We start from the raw sequence: 22,982 nt of genomic DNA on the forward strand, positions 1-22,982 counted from the left end.
GTTGAGGGGGCTCAGGCCATTCCAGTGCCATAAGAAGAAAGGACATGTTTGGGGCTATTATTTTTGACCATTTGACCTCTATTTAGGAGAGACACTAATGTTTTGAGTTGTCTTTTCTTTGTGTCTTTCTTTATGTCAGCTTGGGAGCCTGAGGCAGAAGGACTGCGGGTTCCAAGCCAGCCTCAGCAACTTAGGGAAGCCCTTAGCAACTTACTGGGACCTTGTCTCAAAATAAAAAATAAAAAGGGCTGGGGATGTAGCTCAGTGTTTAAGTGCCCTGGTTCAGTCTGTGATACCAAACCAAAAAGGTAACGAAACAAATTAAAAAAAAGAAGTTAGGAATAATGTTTTCTAGTTACAAATTTTGGGGGTTCTTCCAAATCCTTCACTTCCATTTTACTAGTTTTCTAATCCAGTTGCATCTGCCTCACTTAGACTTCCAAGGAATAAGAACTGGTGAATGCATCAACCAAGGGAGCACACCAAGGGCATCCTTGCTCCTGTTCTGGTGACCTGGACTGGACAGCAAATACACTTCAAGGATCTCCTCTCACCTACAACTTTTTATTACAAGCCAAGTATTAGGATCTTTCTCAGTTTACCTGAATGCCAACCCAGCTCTTTTTGGTGCTTCTGAGCTAAAGCCCTTCTAAGTGAAAGGTACATCAATACTAAACCTTTTTATCCTAATGAGAGACAAGGAATCTGTGTATGAGGGGAATAGAATGTTGACCATGCCCTAGAGCCACTAAGTGCAGAAATGCAGGCTGTGCCCTGATGTGGGGTTCTGTCCATTCTGAGGAAGGAGCACATTGTTCTTCATACCAAGATGCTGTAGGCTCCATAAGCTGCATGCCCAGGTATGACGTGGCACCTTCATACCTTCATACTAGATAAAAATGGCACCTTTATCTAGTTCTGGTAAAATTGTATGAGTGGAGGTCACGTTCCTTCAGTTACTGTAAATTGAGGTGAAATTCACATAACATCAATTAATCATGTTGAAGTATATAATTGAGAGACATTCAGTGCCTTAATCTACAACCACCACCTCTCCAGTTTTAAAACTTTTTCATCATCCCAGAAGAATACCCCATGATCTTTAAAGTAATCACCTCCCATGTCCCTTGACTCCCATGGTGGCTTGCCATGTTGATTTTATGACCAAAGATTGTATCCTATGGAATGGAAATATTGTGTATCTTTCATTTTATCTTTGCTTTATTTCAGAACACTTTCTGGAAATTAGAAAAAGAGTGATATCGACAGTGCATGGTCCAACATCATATTTTCTGTTTCACAATACATGAGAGGATTGTATACATATTGTGAAAATATCAGTTGGTACTCCCTCTCATCATTTCCCAAAGCATGCTTGGAATAGCATTAGAGAGACAGGATATTAACAAGCAAAATATGAACAGAGGATTTTTTGGCTAAATCAATTTGAGAGTGATGGCTATAGAGGTTTCTTTATTGCAGGTCACCTCGTCCCTTTAATGACACTTGGTTTTCTAAAGTGCTACATATGTATATGTTAAACATATTATGTATATATTATTATATTTCATATATTATATATGTATTGTATGTGTTAAATGTATTAATACTTATAAATTTGTATTAAATATGTATTAATGTATTAAATATATATAAAACTTTATAATATGGTATATATTACATACAATACAGTCTAATATGCTTTGTGTATATTAAATATATATACTATATAGTTTAATGTGCTTTATAAAGCTCAAAGATGGTGATGAAGCATGGAATATTGTTTGATCATTGAACATTTTTTTCCCCTTGGGACATCTGAAGGGATTGACGATATGCCACCTGTTTAGGAAGTTATCTATTTGTGTATGAACATGCTAAGTTGAAATAAGTCAGACTCAGAAAAACAAGTGTCATGTGTTTCCTCTCATTTGGAATCTATAAGGAAAAAGAAAAGAAATGATGTGAAAGCGGAAGGTAGATCACGGGGGTAGAGAAAGGGGTGAGAGGGAGAGAATTCATGGAGGTCACAGGAAGTTCAACTAATTGAATTATTATATATATATATATATATATATATATATATATATATATACACACACATACACACACACACACATATATGTACAAATATGCCACAATGAGACTCATTATTCTGTATAATTAATATATACCCATAAGAGATAAAAAATAAAAAAGAAGTGGAAGAAGTGGTTGTCCTGGTAAGTGGAGTGATTTGCCCAAGAAGTCATGAATTGAACTGGGGGCAGGGACAGCACACCTGTAATCCCAGCTACTCAGGAGGCTGAGGCAGGATGATAAAAAGTTCAAGGCCAGCCTGGACACTTTTGCAAGACTCTTTCTCAAAATAAAGCTTAAAAAAGATATGGCTCAGCGGTATAGTGTCCCTGATTCTAATCCCCCGTACCAAAACGAATGAACAACAAAGAAAAAGAAAGTCAGGGATTTAGTTACAATGCTGGGACTAGAAATCAGGATGCCTCTACATCTTATGGTGATGTTTTACAACATTGTGTTTATGATCTTCCTCAGTTTGCATTTGCTTTTGTATACCTTTGATATTGAAAGAATTATACACCAACTCAAATAGATGCATGGATGGGTTTAGCAGCACCTCAAAAAGCTGAATCACAAGAACTTCCTTTTTTGAAAAACTGATATTTTCTAATACTGAGCCCACCACTTTGTACATGTAAGGGTGTTGGGAAACAGTTGCTGACTACTATTGTGTACTTATTTATTTATTTATTTATTCTACATAAATGCATTGGGTTCTATTAACTGTGTACTTTGGCTGAAGAATATTGGGCCATTTACTAGCAAAACAAAATAAAACAAAAACCACTTTCAAAGATCGTTATGAAAAGAATAAAAATAAAGAAAAACTATAGAGCTTTGTAGAGATTTTGAAAAAACCCATATTTAACAGATTCCAAAGAAAATAAAATTCTAACAACGACTCATCATTGAAAAGATGGCTTTTATTAAATTCTAGTCCCAAGAAGCTGTTGAAACAATTTAAATGACATTTATAGTAAAATATCACACATCCCTTTTCAGATTGTAGGACTTCTGTTGATGCTAAGGTCTATGAAAAGTTTTTGATCTTCCACCAAAAATGATTCTACCTCCTAGGGAAATCATGTACCTGTGTGACAAGGAGTTGTGAGCTGGGTTATGGGTATTGGAGTTCAGAAATTTGTTGGAACTCTACATTGGTTAGTTTGAAGTGCCGTCTTCTTGATATTCTTCTCAGAAGGAAGTTTTAACAGGTGGGCTCACAGCAGTTGGGTGGTGGGCAGCTGTAGCAGCAGCAGGCTGGGCGGCAGCAGGACTGTCCACAGTAGGATGGGCGGCAGCAGGAGGCCTGGGCATGGTGCAGCTGGCAGCAGGTGGGGGGTGTGCAGCTCGCCACGCAGCAGGGTGGCAGGCAGGTGCCCTCCACGCGGCAGTCTGGGCGGCACCACCTGGTGCGGCAGCTCAGGGCTCCACCCTGGCCACCTCCAATTCCACTCCCAGAGCCACAGCCGGAGCCACAGCAGCTGGTCTGGCAGCAGCTGGGTTGGCAGCGGCTGGTCTGGCAGCAGCTGGTCTGGGAGCAGCTGGTCTGGCAGCAGCTGGGCTGGGAGCAGCTATCCTGGCAGCCGCTGGGCTGGCAGCAGCCGGTCTGGCAGCAGTTGGGGCGGCAGCAGCTGGCGCCACAGTTCCCACTGGTGGAGCAGCTGGGGAATCCGCAGAAGCTGGTGGAGCAGCAGGCCATGGTGTCAGGAGTCAGGTTGAGAGTTGTGTTGCAAAAGATGTTTCTGAGTTATGGCTTCTTAATCCACCTCGGGCTTTTTATAAGCCTTAGCCAGTCCTCCGTTTGTGACGGCATTTTTATCTTATTAGTCTTTAAACCAGTTTTTTAAGGGCCCTCTGATTATTCAAATGCTGAGTTGCTTTAAACATAACTCCAAATAGGTTTTTCCTTGTTGCTCAGCTAATGCTCACTAAATGTGTTCGTCCTTGGTGGCAATGTTGATGTTTCATTTTCAAACAATGCCGTAATTTCCATTCAAACCTCAGAATTGGTTTTGTGCTTGTGGTTGTGGCATCTGACAAGGTGACTCTTACCTATACGATGTTGTGACTTTGAGATCATATTCACCAGAACTAAAATTTCCAGAAAAGAACTATTAATCAAGGAGTGCCTTCATGTCAGGCCACTTAGATGAAGGCTATATTTATATTTTTAGATTGGTAAGATTATAGTTTCTACAATAAGCTAGGCAGAAACTCTGATCAACTCCACATTCATAGAAATTCATAGATCACTTTAGATATTGCATCCTTTCAATTTCTGTGATCTCTCCTAAACTTCAGACAGTCATACTTGAGAAAACATCTATAACTCAAGAGGGTGGATGGAACAAAGCTATTCCATTCCAATTTAATAAGAAATAGGATAAAATTAATATTGAATAACTGTGAAAAATCACCAAATATTTGTAGAGAAGTTTATTAAAAGCTCCACAAAAGGTGAACATCATTGCTATATGGATTGTTTAGATGCATTTATTTCTCAAAGGCAGGATTTACTTTCAGTTTAGGTCACTTTATGTTACTACACATGTGTTTTATAAAATGATATTGGACCAAAGAGCATGACAGTTGGACTTATGAAAAGGAAACAAAGAAAGAAAAAAGTTTTTTCTTTTCTTTTTTTCTAGATCACAACAGAAGGCGGTTTAGGAAATGAATGATCAATCGTACTTAAATAGTTTATAAATTCAAAAGCTTTAGAACAAATTTCAGCTGCTTTATAGTTTCTTATGGTAGACTTTATTATTTGGTAACTGTTAAAAAACAAAAAGGCAAATTTTAGCAAAAGTTTAAGCAACTCCTGGTAGTTGCCAAAAAAAGAACATGGCTTTTCACTGTTTAGGGTTACATGAAAAAAAGTGTTGACCAAGAAAACATGTTGCTACCTGTGATACGTTTATTCTTTCCTTCCAATAATAAGTAGAAGAACACAAGTTTTTATGAGATATCAGTTTGTATATTAAATAGAATTTCAGTGGAATATGATTCATGCCAGTTCATATTATGGTAACCATGTCAGTAGGTATGATTACATGTAATCATTGAATAGTGGAGGTTAAAGATAAATAAATCATCATTTCTAACCTCTTAATATTGTAGGTATAGAAACTGACATCTGTTTTATTTGTTTGGGGGAAGACCAGGGATTGAACTCAGGGGCACTTGACCACTGAGTCACACCCCCAGCCCCAGCCCTATTTTGTATTTTATTTAGAGACAGGGTCTCACTGAGCTGCTCAGTGCCTCGCCATTGCTGAGGCTTTGAACTCATGATCTTCCTTCCTCAGCCTTCTGAGCCGATGGGATTATAGGCATGTATTACCATGCCCAGCCTGACATCATTCTTAATATAAATAGCATGTTTGTTTAATTTTACTATTCACAGAGCACTAAGGATTTGCAAAGAACACAAGATCTTATTTGTCTGTCTCATAACTTGCTCTAGTGCACAAATCAGTGTGGTATCAATAGGAAGCATTAATCAAGAAAATGTGTCAATCATATGGCATCAGAGTTCTAAATTGGAACACTGCTGTTGTGGTATGGACCACTTCTACTTTATTTTTTAGTTTATGCTAGAATACTGTTGAGTCTGGGAATAAATACATTTTGGAAAAGTTGAATGACTTTCTGCATTGCTACAGCCTGTAGCCAGAAGAGTTGGGTATAAAATTCCTACCCGCTCTTTCTTAGACCACTTCTTTTTTCTTTATGCCATGCTGATTTCCAGGATTAATGAGCATTAGTAAAACTCCGTGTCTCCTGCTTTTATTTTGAATATTTTAGAATAGCTCAAGAAGAGAAATATAGGATGGTGGGAAGAATATATTGTGGAGCAGTGATTTTAAATTCATAGTAAATAAATGCAAATATGTTAAAATTCTTTTGTTTGCAGACCAGAAGAGTTTCCCTCAGAAATGCAACATATCACATTTGGTTGCCTAATTGTTCCATGTTTCCTGTATCCAACTTAGTGAATTTGCTTTCTGGGCTTCCAATCTGTCATATTCATCATGTGTTCTTAATTCACAGCCATCATCTTAATTCAGCTTACGTCACTTGTGCCAAGGCAACAGCCTCCTGATTAGTTTCTGTATGTTTTTTTAAATCTGTGGACTTGACCTCTGTCATTTTAAGGAGCTTCCATAGACATCATACTATCATGTCAATTCCTGCCCCAAAGCTTTCAACAGCCCCTTAGTGTTTGCTTACCCACTCCTTTGACTAATATGTAAATCATACACATTTTTTCAAATTTTTCTTATACTATCACTCTACATATATCCAGTGCTCCTAGCCTGACTTTCCTCTGCACAACTCTATGGTACCTCCCTCTGTAATTTTGCCCATAATTTTGGTGCCCTTCCTGGATGCCAGAACCTTAACTCATAGAAAATTCTAGCTTCTTTCAATCTTTCTTTTTCTCTCCAATCAACAGTGACTTATCTGGTGATATTGTGTAGTATCTTTTACTTTTATTTTTTCATGCTATACTCTTTTGTCAAATTATGGTGGATTTCACTCATCCCCATAGAAATGTTTTAAAGAGAGGGGAACATTTTTAGGTCAGTTTTAATGTCTTTGGTATACCATGCAGATGGTAGGCAACCAGCACAGTTTTCACTGAGTTGAAATTTAATGTAACATTTAGCATTAGTAAATAAAACCAAAGCCAGCATTTGTGAGGCCAAAGAAGTCGAGTTTATTAGAAAATAAACATCCCCCAAGACCTTAGATCCAAGATGGAAATAAGGACATTACTTCTATTCAGAGACTTGAGACCATTCCAAGTCTTAAGAGATGAATTCAGGTCTCCTTTCGCAGGCAGGTTGGTTTAGGATCTTGGTGGCTCAGGTCAGGAGTTTGTTAGAAAGAAATGGAAATTCAAGTTTCAGAAGGTTGATGGCTTGCTTGGGAGTCAGCTCACTTCTTAGCAGCAGGGGTTGCAGTGGGAGGTCCTGCAGGTGGTGCGGCAGGGAGCAGGCTGGCAGCAGTGGGGGCGGCAGCAGGGCGCCTGCACACTGATGGGCTGGCAGCTGGTGGAGGTCCAGCAGCAGGGTCTGCAGACCACGGATGTGCAGGATGTTGGGCAGCAGGTGATGGGGCGGCAGCAGCCTTCCTGCAGGCCACAGGGGTCGCAGCAGATGGGGCGGCCAGAGGGCTCACAGATGGGGCGCGTGTGGCGGGGCACACAGGTCACGGGGCGGCACACGGTGGTCTGGCAGGACACGGGGCGGCAGCAGCAGGGGTCGCGGAAGCAGCAGGGCTGGCAGCAGCCTCCACAGCTCTGGGAGGAGAAGGAGCCACAGCAGGAGCCGGTCATGGTGGAGTGTGGGCTGGAGTGGTGTTGAGGACTTGAGAGGAGTTGGAGGTTCTCAGGTGTGATGGCTTCTTCCTTCTCTGGGCCCTTTATATACCCTGCCAGGTGCTGATGACCCTCTTGTTTGTCTTTTGACCAATTAAGTGGACATTTTTTTGACTAATGGTTCCTTGTGACATACTCATGATCTCATTGAAGAATTCTTGTTGCATCTCTAAATATGAATGCATTCACACTGTTCATCATGAAAACCTAAGCATTCATAGCCATTTGGGATGATGGCCACTCCCTTTTAATTGATAGATGATTGTGTATTCTTTATGGGGAGCATAGTATGATGCTTTGGTACATTTTTACATTGTGTATTGATCAATCCAGAAGACAGGCTATTCGTATCTCAGACATTCACCATTTCTTTGTGATGAGAAATTCAAAATCCTCTCTTCCAACTATTTTTAATCACATAATGCAATACTATTAACTATATCTATCTTCAGTCGAATGGAGTACCAGAACTTAATTTTCTTCTCAGGCTGTGACTTTATACATTTTAACCAACATCTTTCCTTATCTCCCTCTCTTGATTGTTGCTTATTGTGAGGAGGTAGGACCCAATGAAACCTGGATAAAATGGTCCCAAGGAACCACATTTTATTAAAATAAATGGAATAGAGGAATACACAGAACATTGACTAGATACCTGTTCTCCAGCAGGTTATCTGAAAACACTTGTCTGTGAATCAGACAGATGTTAGACACATCCTTCCAAGCAATTCCTTGGGGGATATATTTGTTTATCATTTTATATAGAAGAATATGTATAGGATGGGAGCTCCTATACAGAAAAGCAAATGTTTATTTATTGAAATAAGAGATCTGAAACTTATGTATTTTTTTTTCTTTTCTTCAGTGTAGGCTATGTGTAGTTCTGGTTTTTCTGTCACAGGTATTGATTTTTATCTCTACAACATGACATTGTTTATTGATTTTTATCTCCACCATATGACATTTTTAAAAAATATTTGCTTTGTACAACATAAGAGTTGTATCACGGGAAGGTTTTGCTTCTTACACCTTGACATGGGTGTTATGACTACCAAGTAACATTTTGGAGGTTTTCTCATCCTACTTTGCAAACATATTATACAATACACTATTGAGGGGAGGCAGGTGGGATGTTGCCACCCAGTCATTCCGCTGTGGCCCTGCTCGAAATGTGATGGCCATACTTCTTTAGGAAACATCATCAGGGGCAGTGTAAGGAGTGCATGACAGGGCAATCTCTACTTTCCAGCTTGAACCTTCCTATAATTTGCCAGATAGCATTTGGATCACTTTAGGAGTATTTCCACCATTCAAAAGAATGTAGCTTGGGCCCCAGGATCTAAAGTTTCCCAAATGGAATTTCATATTTTTTAAAGGAATGTAAGTTGACCGAACACATTCCACAATTGAGGAGAAGGAGGAGGGAGAAATCAGGCAGTCTCATTGCTAATGACCTTTGAAGCTCACACTTCACATTCTTGCCTTCATTCATGAACTTTTTAATATTTTTTGAAATAGTAACCTAAGTTAAAAGTTATATATTCTGTTCTTTTCAGGACATGATACCTCATAATCAGTTTTCATGTTGCTCTGGAGTTTTTATGAAGACCAACCCCCCACCCCCCACCCCATGGGAGCCTCTTCAGACAACACATCAAGTTAACAGGGCTAATTTCTCTATTGCAAATAATTCTCATCTAAAGTCGTTACAAAGAGATTTTTCTTTCCCAAATATGAAGATCCACAAGGATCGAGAATCTGAGAGTCACTCAGTAAACAGTCCCAGTGTTTACTCCCTTAACACATTTTTCCCACTGAGGACCAAGATTCATTTTCAGGCAGAGAACATGGGGCTCATGTTCCCAGTGTCCACACTGTAGGGTGGTGGGCATTGTGAGGGAGGTGGGCATTGTGCTTTGACACTGGCGGCAAGTCTTTCTGAGACCACTACAACCAGGCAACACTCATTTGAACCGTGCCACATGCTGGCTGTGTGTTCTTGGGTCATATAATAATGACCCAAGTACATGTCAGGATTGTCATGAGGATTAAATGAGCTAATACTTGCCAAGAACTAAGAAGTGACTGACAGTGTCTTATATTTATCAAATTAAAAAAGTAATTTAAAAGGTCACACCCTTTTTGTGCCTGATAAACTCTAAATTTTGCATTTAGAACAAAACCCAACGTGCTTAATATGGCAAATGACCAGTTGTCTTCTCAGTCACTATAGAAATACACATTCAATAAGATTATTCACTGACAAGTTTCATTACTAGCACCAAGTAAAACTAAAATACCTGAAAGGCAGATATCAATCTCTGCTAAGTGGAATCAGGTTGTTATTTTGATAACAGGAAACACAGATATCAGAACCATGGATAGAATAACGAACTCTAGATAGGGCAGAGGTGTGGGAGTGGAAGAGAGGGGGCAGGGGGGATTAGCAAGGATGGTGGAATATGATGGACATCATTATCCAAAGTACATGTATGAAGACACACCAGAAATATGAAAAATTGTGCTGTATATGTGTAATAAGAATTGTAATATATTCTGCTGTCATTTATTTTTTAAAAAAAATCAATTAAAAAAAAAAGAATATAAGCTTTACTGAAAACTCCACAGCCCAGCAATGGAGGGTGACATCTTAGGGACAAAAATCTTTTTTTTTTTTTTTTTTTTTTTTTTTTAAAAAGCAAAACAAATTTAGACAGATTGCTGGTGGTAGTAGAAGATATTTTTGTCATAACAAATCATAGGGCTTTGTTAATTAACTATAACATTATGAATACATTTTAATGTGCAAAATGTTATCTTGTGTTCTAGATTTGAAGAGATTTTTGTCATAACAAATCCTAGGGATTTTTAAATAATTATATCCAACAATAACATTAAAATAAATTTTAATTTGAAAAATATCATCTAGTGATCTAGATTCTTGGTTGCCTGTACAAATAGATAAAAACAATTGTATATTTAAGGTGAATAGTTAGCAACTTTTAAAAATACTTATTTTGGAGCACAACAAAAGAGCATTGTGATTTCTATAGTGGAGATGATCATAAAATGATAAAAGATATACTCAAGATTTAATAATTTGGTCACATTTTTAAGACATCAGAGAAGTCTACTACAAATAACATAGTGATATGCCTTTCTGTTAAACAAAGAAAATTTATTAGTAATGAATGCAAACAATAGCTGTCTAATTTATCTCCTTTAAGTCCATTTAGATTTTGATAGGTAAGTTTTTCAAAGTAAAGCAGAGTCAAGGGAAATGTTTAAAAATTTTTCCCCAAATAGTTATAGCTGTTAGGCAATATATTCCATTAAAAATAAAATATATGTGCATTTAAAAATTATATAATTAAGAAAAATCTAAAAAAGAAAATGAGTGCTATCATAAACTATGGTTAGATTTTGTTATATAATGCCACAATTTTTTTTTTCAGTACTGAGGATTAAATCTCAGCTGCTCTACTACTGAACTAAATTCCCAGCCCTTTTTATTTTTTGAAACAGGGTCTCAATAAGTTGCCCTGGCTGGCTTCAAACTTATGATTCTCCTGTCTCAGCCTCCTGAGTAGCTGGGACTATAGGCATGTGCCACCACACCTGGCTGTTACAGGTAATTTTTCCTGCATACACACATATAGACCTGCAACAAAAATTTCCTTCACAATGTGGTTTTATACTTTATAGCTTGTTTATTTTTTCACTTAAATATATATGTGAGAAGCAATTGCATGATATTTCCTAATATGTTTATAATCTTCAACTTTTTTTTACTATTTTTTATTTATAAAAATATTTTTATTTATAACTATTTTTATTTAATTGTTTATATTATACATTATTTGATGTTTTTCTTATTTATACCTCATCTCTCCAAATAGACTATAACATCTTTGAATCTGGGACACCATTTTATTCCTTTGTGTCCCCTCAGGGTGGTGAACTTAGTGCCACATTCATAAAAGATATTCAATAAACATGTGTAGATGGACATCCTTGATTAATTTTCTTGGAAAATACCACTTATGTGGAATTTCTGAACATAAAGTGAACATAAAGCCCCAGACAGCATGTGCAGACATAGTATTCACAAGAGTCTTGGTGTTGTCAATGACATTCTCAAATCTCAAACACACAAAAGGAGATTCTTTATCCAGGATACCGTTTACACTTGGGCACAAAGAAAAAAGAATATCAAGATTCCTTCCTTCTCTAAGCTGCTGGGCCTTTGTGGTGTACCAACAGGGATCAGTTCAGTAAACAAACCCTCAGGCCAGAAATTAAGTGTCAACCCAGATTTGGCCTCCTAATGTCCTCCAATGGAGGACAATTCTCAGGTGGCTGATCCTGGAATACTGGTCACTTCAAACTTCCTCATCAGCTACAATGCTCTGTACTTGCCATGTACCATAATTATGAAAAAACTACTCAGACTGTTTCAGAAAACAAATTAAGAGAATTATTCTGCATGGTGCCTTGAAAATCTCTGGATGATGACAATCTAGCAGAAGGAAGTATTACAAAGACCATGATTCTATGCTGAAAGTATTCAGTTTATTAGAAACAGACAACGTGATATAGGAGTTAGGTGAGGGTCCAAAGAGGACAGAGGAGTCTTCATCAGTAATTGGTCTGAAAAGTGTCTTCCGGGCATAGCGGAAAAGAGGAGGGATGGGCTTCTCAGGAAAATGCAGAGTGGTCTCTCACGATGCCCCAAAGGGCTACAGGATAGACCCACCCATCCCCGAGGCTCCCTTAGTTTTCATAGGCTCTCAGCAGCAGGGGTTGCAGTGGGAAGTCCTGCAGGTGGTGCGGCAGGGAGCAGGCTGGCAGCAGTGGGGGCGGCAGCAGGGCGCCTGCACACTGATGGGCTGGCAGCTGGTGGAGGTCCAGCAGCAGGGTCTGCAGACCACGGATGTGCAGGACGATGGGCAGCAGGTGATGGGGCGGCAGCAGCCTTCCTGCAGGCCACAGGGGTCGCAGCAGATGGGGCGGCCAGAGGGCTCACAGATGGGGCGCGTGTGGCGGGGCACACAGGTCACGGGGCGGCACACGGTGGTCTGGCAGGACACGGGGCGGCAGCAGCAGGGGTCGCGGAAGCAGCAGGGCTGGCAGCAGCCTCCACAGCTCTGGGAGGAGAAGGAGCCACAGCAGGAGCCGGTCATGGTGGAGTGTGGGCTGGAGTGGTGTTGAGGACTTGAGAGGAGTTGGAGGTTCTCAGGTGTGATGTCTCCTTCCTTCTCTGGGCCCTTTATATACCCGGCCAGGTGCTGATGACCCCAGGGCACATGATCATTTCTTTGTTTTTGTGTATTTCTTCTGAATAAGTTCTCTAGACATCTTTTAGGTGTTTGGGTAGTCATAAAATTCTATTTGTTTCCCTTCTTTAATGGAGATTCATTATATTTTGCTATTTATAGTTCATATAGGAACTTAATGACTGTAACTTCAAAGTCTCCAATTATCTTTAGAATTTGATGATGCTTTTGCCCGTTGATGTTTTGATAGTACGAAGTAGCTGTCATACCCTTAGGGTTACTAACAGTGGAAGTTAATGAATTAAGTTTTGAACATTCTTTTCTACTGCAAGCTTTCTGGGGAAACAAGTTGAGAATAATACTATAGAAATATTTTAAAAGCCAAGTTTTTTTTTTTTTTTTTTCCCAGTAAGAGAAGAATTTTTCTATCTACTTTTGGAGCATTAGTCCTGTGTCATCAGTGGTTTTTGTCTTAGAAACATGCTCACTGATTTCTGGGGCTTAAATCTTTCCAAAGCAAGGTGAATTTCTTTTTTTTTCACCCCACCCCAGGTTATCAAATGATAGATTCAATTTATTTATTGCATATTAGATATTCTGTCTTTGTTTCTTTTTTTCCTGTCAGTTTTGGAAAGTTGCATTTTTTTTCAAGGAATTTGTTCATTTCATCCAAATTATCAAAAATAATTTTTAAGGTCTCAATGTGAATTTTATTATTTACAATCTTCATTGAATATCATTGAGTTTTAACTATGTTTCAAGCACCATGCTTCATGAAACACATGTGTTAGTTTATTCTTCATAACATTCCTTTTAGGCTGGCATTATTTCCCATCTCAGGAATTACATAAGTGACTTGCATGTATCCTGTTAGTGTTTGAGCCAATGCTTATTCCAGAGATATCTACAGGATCATTGTAAGCCCACAGAGCTGAATAGTAAGAGGTGGGAACCACATTCCCAGATGTTAAGAAATGTCTGATTTATTTAAGAATTTTAATAGTGTATTTATTTTAATGCAGTTGTTATTTGTGATATATGACTAATTTTTAGAGTCATCTGAAAAGACTATGTGTTACTGATATCCTCAGGAATTGGAAGAATTATCTGCTGCTCAGCCTTCTGAAAATTCTAAAACACGCCCTAATGAGATAGTATAGTAGGACATAATTTAAATAGTCATGGGGCACTAATAGCAAAGCCACCAATATAAAGCCAAAATCAAAGAACCTGAGTTAATTCAGATGCAGGTTGCCATCTTCCAATGTGAGAAAACGCCTGGGTAGTGACCCCAGGTGAAAGTGATCTCAGCCCCCATCTTGTCTATACCCAGTGTCTCCAATACCTCCTTGGGTGTGAGGCTTGAGCTCATTTCTGCTTACAAAACCAGCTATGATTTTCTATTGTTTCAAACTGTCAGGACTTGTAGGAAAATATTCCATGAACCACTTTGTAGACTTTACATCTTGATTTGTTTGGATCTGACATTTTTTTTCTCTATAGCTAGATACGGGCTTGGAGGTTCATGTTTTTTCCTTCTTCAGGACCATGTTGCTTTCACAGTCCCTGACAGGCTTACTGGGACTTCCACCAGACACTGTGGTTGACCAGGGCATGGGGTTATCACGGAAAACAATTCAATAATAATGATGAGTTTGGGAGAAAACAAAGCATTGTCTGAGAAAGCACTCTAAGGTAAGGAAGTCTCTAAAAGCCCAAGAAGGAAAAATCTGAGAGGAGAAAAACAAGTATAGTTAGAGAATTTTAAAAACGCTGATCAAGAACATGTAGAAAGAAATTTGATTTGTAAGCCTATCCATTGGTGAACTATTAGACCCTTAATAAAGAGAAAACACCATACTAAAAATGTAAATATTTTGAGTATAGTAGGCTTCTCATTGATAAACTTTTACCACATTAAAAAAAAAACAACTTTCTACATGAGGTGACTTACTATATAATTGTAAGAATGCCTATGTCCAAAATGAGACAAGAGTTGGCATGGGGTGTCATGCCTTTTACCCCTCTGACACCCTTAATATGTATTTCTTCAACAAATAATCCCCAAATAACTTTTATGTGCCAAATATTGTGCAGGTCAGTGGAATCTGGTAGCAGACAAATTCAATCAAGATCCCTGGTCACAGAGCTTACTCACTCGAGTCTTCAACAGGCAGGATGTTTGCCTAAGCGTACGAACAGCACATTCTCCAAACTCTTTCAGATTAGATGTGGGGAGCTCAAAACATTGATCTCAGGGGAACAATCGTGATTAGTTGTCCTTGCCAAGCTAAACGTGTCTAACAACAAAACCGTATCCAATGTGGATTAATACCTTCACAGTGCTATTTTTTAAAGGGTAAAATGTATGTCAAGTTCATAATCAGGATGGTTCCATCCAAAGCTATATAGGTCCCTCTTTTCTCAGCAGCAGCAATTTACTGGAAGCAGAGTTGGCCGTGGAGGTGCTGTGAGAGCCATGGAGAGAATGGGAGAGTGGGTGCTTCAGCGTAGGGCATTCAGGGGTAGGGGTTTCCAAGTACTATTTGGCATCCATCACTACACAATTTTCTATACTGGGGAAGCAAATGGAACTGTACCTTAAGCTTCCTTCCCCTTATCATGTGTATAAATCATTTATGAGTCACATTCACCATCAGAGACCTGCTGTAGTCCCATGGTTTCCACAAAATTTGTTGTATTGGAAGATGGAGGTACAGCACATGAAATGATCTGAATTACTCGATTTACTATTATCATTACAGACTTTGCCCCTGAACTGTTCCTATGTTGTATATAGCACAAAATCCTTTCTTTTTCAAAAGGAGCTTTTGAAGATTAAGAACAATAAAAACAAACATATTTGCTTCCCCAGAAATAAAATTTTATTTATTTTGAACCATGCAAAATTCACAGCATAAAGATAATATCCTGGAAAAAAAAATACCCCGTCTGAGACCCTTGAGATAGTGGAAAAAAGATGATGAGTCAGTGGGTTAGAGCTTCATTCAAGAGAAACTTTGATCTTTGTTTATGCATTTTAAAAAAATATCCAGGAATTCAAATGTTGACAGCTGAGATTTTTCCAAAGCTTGTGAAGAGGGCCAGGATTTGCTGCATAATTATGTAGGAAACTAGGCAGTTACTGTTGAGCTAGGGGTTGAAGAACAGATGGTTGGGAAGGCTGCATCTCTCCTCTGATCCTGCAGGAGTGGCGAGAGTTGGTGCATTTTTCTTCACACCTGTTGACGTTATGTGTTGGGCAGCTCAGCAGCAGGAGTTGCAGCAGGGGTTGCAGCTGGAGGTCCTGCAGATGGTGCGGCAGGGAGCAGGCTGGCAGCAGGGGGGGCGGCAGCAGGGCGCCTGCACACTGATGATCTGGCAGCTGGTGGAGGCCCAGCAGCAGGGTCTGCAGACCACGGATGTGCAGGACGTTGGGCAGCAGGTGATGGGGCGGCAGCAGCCTTCCTGCAGGCCACAGGGGTCGCAGCAGATGGGGCGGCCAGAGGGCTCACAGATGGTGCGCGTGTAGCGGGGCACACAGGTCACGGGGCGGCACACGGTGGTCTGGCAGGACACAGGGCGGCAGCAGCAGGGGTCGCGGCAGCAGCAGGGCTGGCAGCAGCCTCCGCAGCTTTGGGAGGAGCAGGAGCCACAGCAGGAGTCACAGCAAGAGCCGGTCATGGTGGAGTGGGGATTGGAGTGGAGCTGAGTACTTGAGAGGAGTTGGGTGTTCTCAGGTGTGATGTCTTCCTCCCACTTTTGTGTCCTTTATATACCCTGGCCAGGTGCTGATGGCCCTCGGGATACAAGGACGTTTCCTGGAGTTGTGGTTGCACACTGAAACAAGAACTCTGGATTCAGTTCCTGAAGCAGCAGTTCCTGAAGCAGCAGTTCCAGCCTGGGGTAGGATGATTTTCTTTCCACCTGCCTGCCTTTTTCCTTGAAATGAATATTTAATGATTTGTATCATCAGAAAAATTGCTTAGCCATCAGCCAATCCTTCCAGACCAGGTCATGTGACTGGTTGAAAGTTTGAAGGACCTAGTGCTGTCACACCACACTTTCCTCTTGTTCACCATCTGTGATGAGGCTGTTCATGAATCACAGGCCTGTTTTCTGGTTGACTCTGAGACAAGGGGCAATTTTCTAAAAGGCAGAATGACTCATAAAAGGAGATGTGTATTTGTTCTCCTATGGGAAAAAATGATCCTGTGTTTTTGTCAAGGAACATATTACTTCTTGTTTATAAGGAAACAATCACCAAAAATACTAGTGTGATTTGAAAAACAAATAATGTGAGTAGGTCTCTAATTCATAATCAACTTATGTAAACGGTGCTAAACTCTTTCCGGGTAGAGAAAGAGAAATAGAGTGAATTCTGAAGAGTTTCCTATCATATACTAATCACAAATATTAAAAAGGCAATACAAAAGTAGATAAAGTAAATAGAGGAGAAGAACTTTTCATGGATCAATAAGGTCAAATGAAATGAAGATTTTATTTATACTGTCTTTTGAATGCCATTTCCTGATTGTAGTCTTAGATATACAATTAAAATTGGAGTTATTCTTGCTTTACAGATGGGACATAAGCCCTCTCCACTAACTTATTCATGAATTTATTATCTTTCTGTAGTAGACACTCGCTGTTGGCTGAGGTTTTGGTTGCATATGAGGTATGACGATATGGTTATAAAAAAAGACAAAAAAAAAAGACAAGGGGAATTAAGTGGGCTCTTGGCTGATAAACAGCGTTGTCTTTTAAAGGCATAGCTAAGAAGAATGAGGATCTAGAAAATAAAGGAGATAAAAGATAGCATTGTCCCAATTTGGCTGATAGTCTTCAGGCTAAATTTGCCTCTGAGGTGTGTTTTGTTTTATGTGCTTATTTTCAATACACTTTTTCATTCACCATATCCCTGATTCTTGAGGTCTCTGAGTTTATGATCCTTCACATTTTTTGGAAGACCAGGTTGGTTAAATGATTTCTCCAAAGATCTTTGCAACAAAGAGTGGTTCTTTGAAAATATAAGTAAGCTTGACAAACTCTTAGCCAAACTAACCAAAAGAAAAAGAAGATCCAAATTAACAAAATTAGAGATGAAAAGAAAGATATCATCACAGACATTTTTGAAATCCAGAGGTAATTAGGAACTATTTGAAAACATATTCCAATAAATTGGAAAGTCTAGAAGATATTGACAAATTTCTGGATACACGTGATCTATCTACATTGAACCAAGAAGATATGGAAAAGCTAAGCAGACAAATATCAAGCAATAAGATTGAAACAATAATTAAAAGCCTTCTAACAGAGAAAAATCTGGGACTAGATGAATTCTCAGCAGAGTTCTACCAGTTCTTTAAATAATAACTACTGCCAATCCTCCTCAAATTATTCCATGAAGTGAAAAGAGAGGGAACATTCTCAAATTCATTCTATGATGCCAGTGATATCACCCTATATCAAACAAGATAAAGATATATCCAGGAAAGAAAACATCAGACCAGTATCCATAATGAACATTGATGTGAAATTTCTTAAGAAAATATTAGCAATCAGCATTCAAAAAAACATTAAAAACAATTACTTAAGCAAATTGTTTTCATCCCATGAGTGCAAGGTTGGTTCAATATACACAAATCAATCAATGTCATCTACCACATAAATAGAATTAAGGAGAAAAATTACATGAACATTTCAATAGATTGCATATACAATCTTCAACCAAATTCAACACCCATTCATGTTAAAAAACAGTGGAGAAATTAGGGAAAGAAAACTTATCTCAACATAATAAGGACTATATATGATAAATCCAAAGCCAACATCATACTGAATGGAGAAAAACTGAAAGCATTTCCTCTAAACTGAGGAACAAGACCAGAATGTCCACTCTCACCACTACTATTCAATATACTTCTTGAAACTCTATCCAGAGCAATCAGGCAAAAGAAGGACATTATAGGGAATGCAAATAGGTAAAAAAGAAGGCGAATCATCTCTGCTGAAGAATGATCCTGCAGACAGAAGACCCCAGAATTCTAGAGCTATTAAATTAAGCAAAGTAACATGATACATGATCAACATATAAAAAATCAATAGCTTTTCTATACACTAATAATGAATCTGCTGAGAAAGAAAACAGGAAAACAATTCCATTCCCAATAGCCTCAAAAAAATACTTGGGAATAAATCTAATCCACGAGGCGAAAGACCTCTACACTGATAATGATAGAAAACTGAAGAAAGAAATTGAAGAATATCTTAGAAGATGGAAAGACCTACCAGGTTTTTTGGATAGGCATAATTAACATTGTCAAAGTGGCCATATTACCAAAAGTGATCTATCTATTCAGTGCCATCCCCTTCAAAATATTAATGATATTCTTCACAGAATTAGAAAATAAAAATTGTCCTAAAATTCATTTGGAAGAATACAAGACCCAGACTAATCAAAGAAATACTGAGCAGGAAAGCAAGTCTGGAGGCATCACAATACCTGACCTCAAACTATACTACAGAGCTATAGTAACAAAGCAGCATGTCATTGACACCAAAACAGGATATGAAGACCAGTGGAATAAAATGGAAGACACAGAGACAAATTCACATACAGTCTTCTAATCCTTGACAAAGATGCCCAAAATACACATTGAAGAGAAGATAGTCTGTTTAACAAATGGTGTTGGGAAAACTGGCTACCAACATGTAGAAAAAAATGAAACTAGATTTCTCTCTCTCGTTGTATACAAAAATCAACTCAAAGTGGATCAAAGACCTAGGGATTACAGTAGTGTCATAGTCTGGCTGGGCACAAATCACGAGCCACTGAAGCAGGAACAAACTTTATTTCTGAACTCCACCAGCACACTACACACACACTCCCCCAGAACCCTCCTGAACGCCACCCACGCCGGCTCCTCCAGGAACCACCAACCGGAAATCCCTCCTCCGGCACTTCCTCAACCAATGGGAACTCTCCGGGAATCCCCGCGAGAACTCCGAAGTAGCAGGCCAAAGCAGGGGTCTACTATACACAGCTTAACATAACCATTATCATCTCAATGGCTTGCTGGCGTCACCTCTCAACCACTCCGTTCTGGCAAAAATAGCATGCGTCATTTGGACTCGGCTATGGCTCTCAGCACAGTAGAAACACTGTAACTGCTAAAAGAAAGTATAGACTAATATTCCAACATATTGGCACAGGCATAGACTTCTTTAAGAAGACCCCTAAAACTCGAGAAATCAAACCAAGAGTCAATAAGTAGGATCAAATTTTAAAAAGCTCTATACAACAAAGGAAACTATTAAGAGCATGAAGAGAGATCCTATAGCATGTGAGAAAATATTTCCCAGTTACTCTTCCAACAGGGAATTAATATCTAGATTGTATAAAGAACTAAAAAAAAAAAAACCCTTCATAGCCATGAAACAAAATTTCCCAACAATAAAGGAGCAAATGATCGATGCAGACATTTCTCAAAAGAAACATAGATGGCCAACAAATGTATTAAAAAATGTTCAGAATCATTAGCAATCAGGTCAATGCAAATCAAAACTATCCTGAGAGATCATCTCACTCCAGTCACACTGGCAATCATCAAGAACACAAATAGCAGCCAGGTGTGGTGGTGCCTGCCTGTGATCCCAGTGGCTCTGGAGGCTGAGGCAGGAGGATTGAGGATTCAAATCCAGCCTCAACAATTTAGCAAGATCCTAAGCAACTTAGCAAGACCCTGTACCTAAATAAAGTATAAAAAGGGACTGGGGACATAGCTCAGTGTTAAGTGCCCCTTGGGTTCAATCCCCAGTACCAAAAAGGGGGGAAAAAAAGTACAAAACAAATACCAATAGTTGCTGGTGAGGATGTGGGTGTGTGTGGGGTGATGGGAAGGAATATTTACATATTGTTGATGAGACTGTGAATTAGTACAACCACTTTGGAAAGCCTTTGAAAATTCCTCAAAAGGTTAAAATGAAGCCACAATATGACCTTGCTATCCCACTCCTTGTATTTATCTCAAAGTACTAAAATCAGTGTACTACAGTGGTCCATGCATACCAATGTTTATAGCAGTGTACTGTACAAAAGCCGACTTTTGGAACCAGGCTAGGTGCCCATCAAGAGATGAATGGGTAAAGAAAATGGGACGGACACATACATGCACACGAGTCTTATTCAGCCATAGGGAAGAATGAAATTATATCATTTGCTGGCAAATGGAAAGAACTTGAGAATGTTGTGTCAAGTGAAATAAACCAGACCCAGAAAGTCCAAGGCTGAATGTCATCTCTCATATATGAACCTGGAAAGAAATAAGGGGAAAAATGTTGCGGGTAATATCATGAAAATTAAATGGGGAACAGTGGAGTGGAGGGAGGGTGTCAAGAGAAAGGGAGGAGGGGAAGGTAGAAGAGCCACTGTGGAATGAAATTTGACCAACACTTGCTTTATGCATGTAAAAGTATCACAATGAATTCCACTTTTTATGTATATCTCTAACGATCAATTAAAAAAGAGTAAATAAATAGAAGGAAGACCAGTGGAGTAGAGGAAGGGAAGCAGGATGAAGGTAGGGAAAGGGGAAGTTCTGGGGATTGAGGATGAGCCAACTGTACTATATGCATTTATGTTTATGTCAAAATGAACCCCACTATTTGTCTAATTATGATGCACTAATAAAAACATAAAGAATCCCATAATGACGTTTCTCTTCCCATGGTTCTCTGCTGTGTAGATTCCCTTGCTGTCACAATTAAGATCTACGTGTATTGGACAAGAGGTGTGTCCCTGGTCCTTATGGCATGGAATTTTTTTAGTCATATTACTCCAGCTCCACACATTTTGCAAGAGCATTATCACCAGTGGGAGTAATTAAACTTTAACAGCAGTAATAGTTATTGTGGAATTTTTGTGTTTGATTGAAAAAGAATGTAGTGATGGTGACTTTGACAGTGAGACATGCCAACTTAATAGTCTCAGGAGTTTTGTTGTGTCTGGAAGTTGCTGGAGGTTGCTGGATGTCAGGGAACTTCTAAATTGTTGAAATAGAACGAACGTGCAATCCCTGGGGAATTTGCTCTCAGAAATAATCATAGAAGTATTTCCTAATCATAAGAGTCAGAGATGGGGATGAGGAAGAGGGGAGGGAAAGAACAGAAAGACAAGAAAAGAAAAAGGTCTCAAATTCTTCTCACCATTTAGCAATTTTCTAACTTAGAACAAATGACATATATCCTCCTAGCCTCATCTGTAAAGTGGGCATAGTCTTCAGGGCCTGGTGTTCTTCATGAGCTGGTTTATTATAAAATCCACACAAACATGGAAGACAGAGAGATGGGTAGCTCTGACTGAAAGAGAGAAACTATTTTAGTTGGAAAATACAGAAAAACAATCCTTAGGGAAGTGGTGGAATTTGTGGATTTTTTTCCCCCTGGAATTAAAATATATTTATCTTTTTTCAGTGGTTTTGGTGTTCATCTGCCTAAAGTCAGGGAAGACTAAAACAGGTCATCTTTTGTGATCTCTTTCTCCTTTTTGTTGTTTCATTCCCTTGGATGGTTCAGTATGAAAGAAAAAAAAAATCTGTCTATTAGATTCACGTATTACATCCAGTTCTTGTTTTTTTTTTTTTCCCTGCTGCTAAGCTCTTGCTAAAAAACTTATAATGTAGGACTCATTCTTATGGATTTATGGAGTCAATACTTAAAGACCGCTTTCCTCCTGAGACAACCTTAACCTGATACCTAGTCAGATTTTTTTTTTTGCCTCTTTTGCTGTATTTATTGGAAAAATCTATTTCTAACAGTGGATGTGGACTATAATGAAAAAAAAAAAAAAGATTGTTGAAATGTGGTTGGTAAAATCTTTCCCCTAATTCTTTCTGACTCTCAGAAAGATTGAATGTATAATGGTTACATATTTTTTTTATCCAGTTTGATACAGTGATGTGCAGATGTACTTCGAGAACTAAACATGAATGGTACTGGGCACTTAGGATGCCCCAGGTGCTTTATGTGCATAAATTCAGTTAACTTTTTCCAGCAATATATACATTGATTAAGTATTAATTTTCCCATTTTTCAGATAGAAAACCTGAGGGTCAGAGAAGTTAATTTATATGACTGCTGAAGTTTTTGCTTAAAGAAATGTACCTTTTGGAATTCTTTTTGTGAAGACAATTCCCTTCCAATTTAGTTTGATTCAACGAATAGAAATCAAGTACCAG

At 38.8% G+C, this 22,982-nt stretch overlaps 3 protein-coding genes across 3 annotated transcripts; all 3 read right to left on the minus strand.

The window, feature by feature from the left end:
- Positions 1-7,033: 7,033 nt before the first annotated feature.
- LOC113181547 (keratin-associated protein 2-1-like) lies at positions 7,034-7,426 on the minus strand. Its single transcript, XM_026387142.2, has one exon. The coding sequence runs from the start codon at positions 7,424-7,426 to the stop codon at positions 7,034-7,036; it is 393 nt and encodes a 130-aa protein (XP_026242927.2).
- Positions 7,427-12,258: 4,832 nt separating this feature from the next.
- On the minus strand, positions 12,259-12,651 carry LOC113181545 (keratin-associated protein 2-1-like). Its single transcript, XM_026387141.2, has one exon. The coding sequence runs from the start codon at positions 12,649-12,651 to the stop codon at positions 12,259-12,261; it is 393 nt and encodes a 130-aa protein (XP_026242926.2).
- Positions 12,652-16,011: 3,360 nt separating this feature from the next.
- Positions 16,012-16,428, minus strand: LOC113181331 (keratin-associated protein 2-3-like). Its single transcript, XM_026386817.2, has one exon. It carries the CDS (start codon positions 16,426-16,428, stop codon positions 16,012-16,014), a length of 417 nt encoding a protein of 138 aa, XP_026242602.1.
- Positions 16,429-22,982: the final 6,554 nt, after the last annotated feature.

This window comes from Urocitellus parryii, chromosome 7, assembly GCF_045843805.1.
Source record: "Urocitellus parryii isolate mUroPar1 chromosome 7, mUroPar1.hap1, whole genome shotgun sequence".
NCBI classification, from domain to species: domain Eukaryota; kingdom Metazoa; phylum Chordata; class Mammalia; order Rodentia; family Sciuridae; genus Urocitellus; species Urocitellus parryii.

Bases quoted from the DNA above. Each gene is read 5' to 3' on its own strand.
- LOC113181547 (XM_026387142.2), bottom strand. From the start codon at position 7,426: ATGACCGGCTCCTGCTGTGGCTCCTTCTCCTCCCAGAGCTGTGGAGGC.
- LOC113181545 (XM_026387141.2), bottom strand. From the start codon at position 12,651: ATGACCGGCTCCTGCTGTGGCTCCTTCTCCTCCCAGAGCTGTGGAGGC.
- LOC113181331 (XM_026386817.2), bottom strand. From the start codon at position 16,428: ATGACCGGCTCTTGCTGTGACTCCTGCTGTGGCTCCTGCTCCTCCCAA.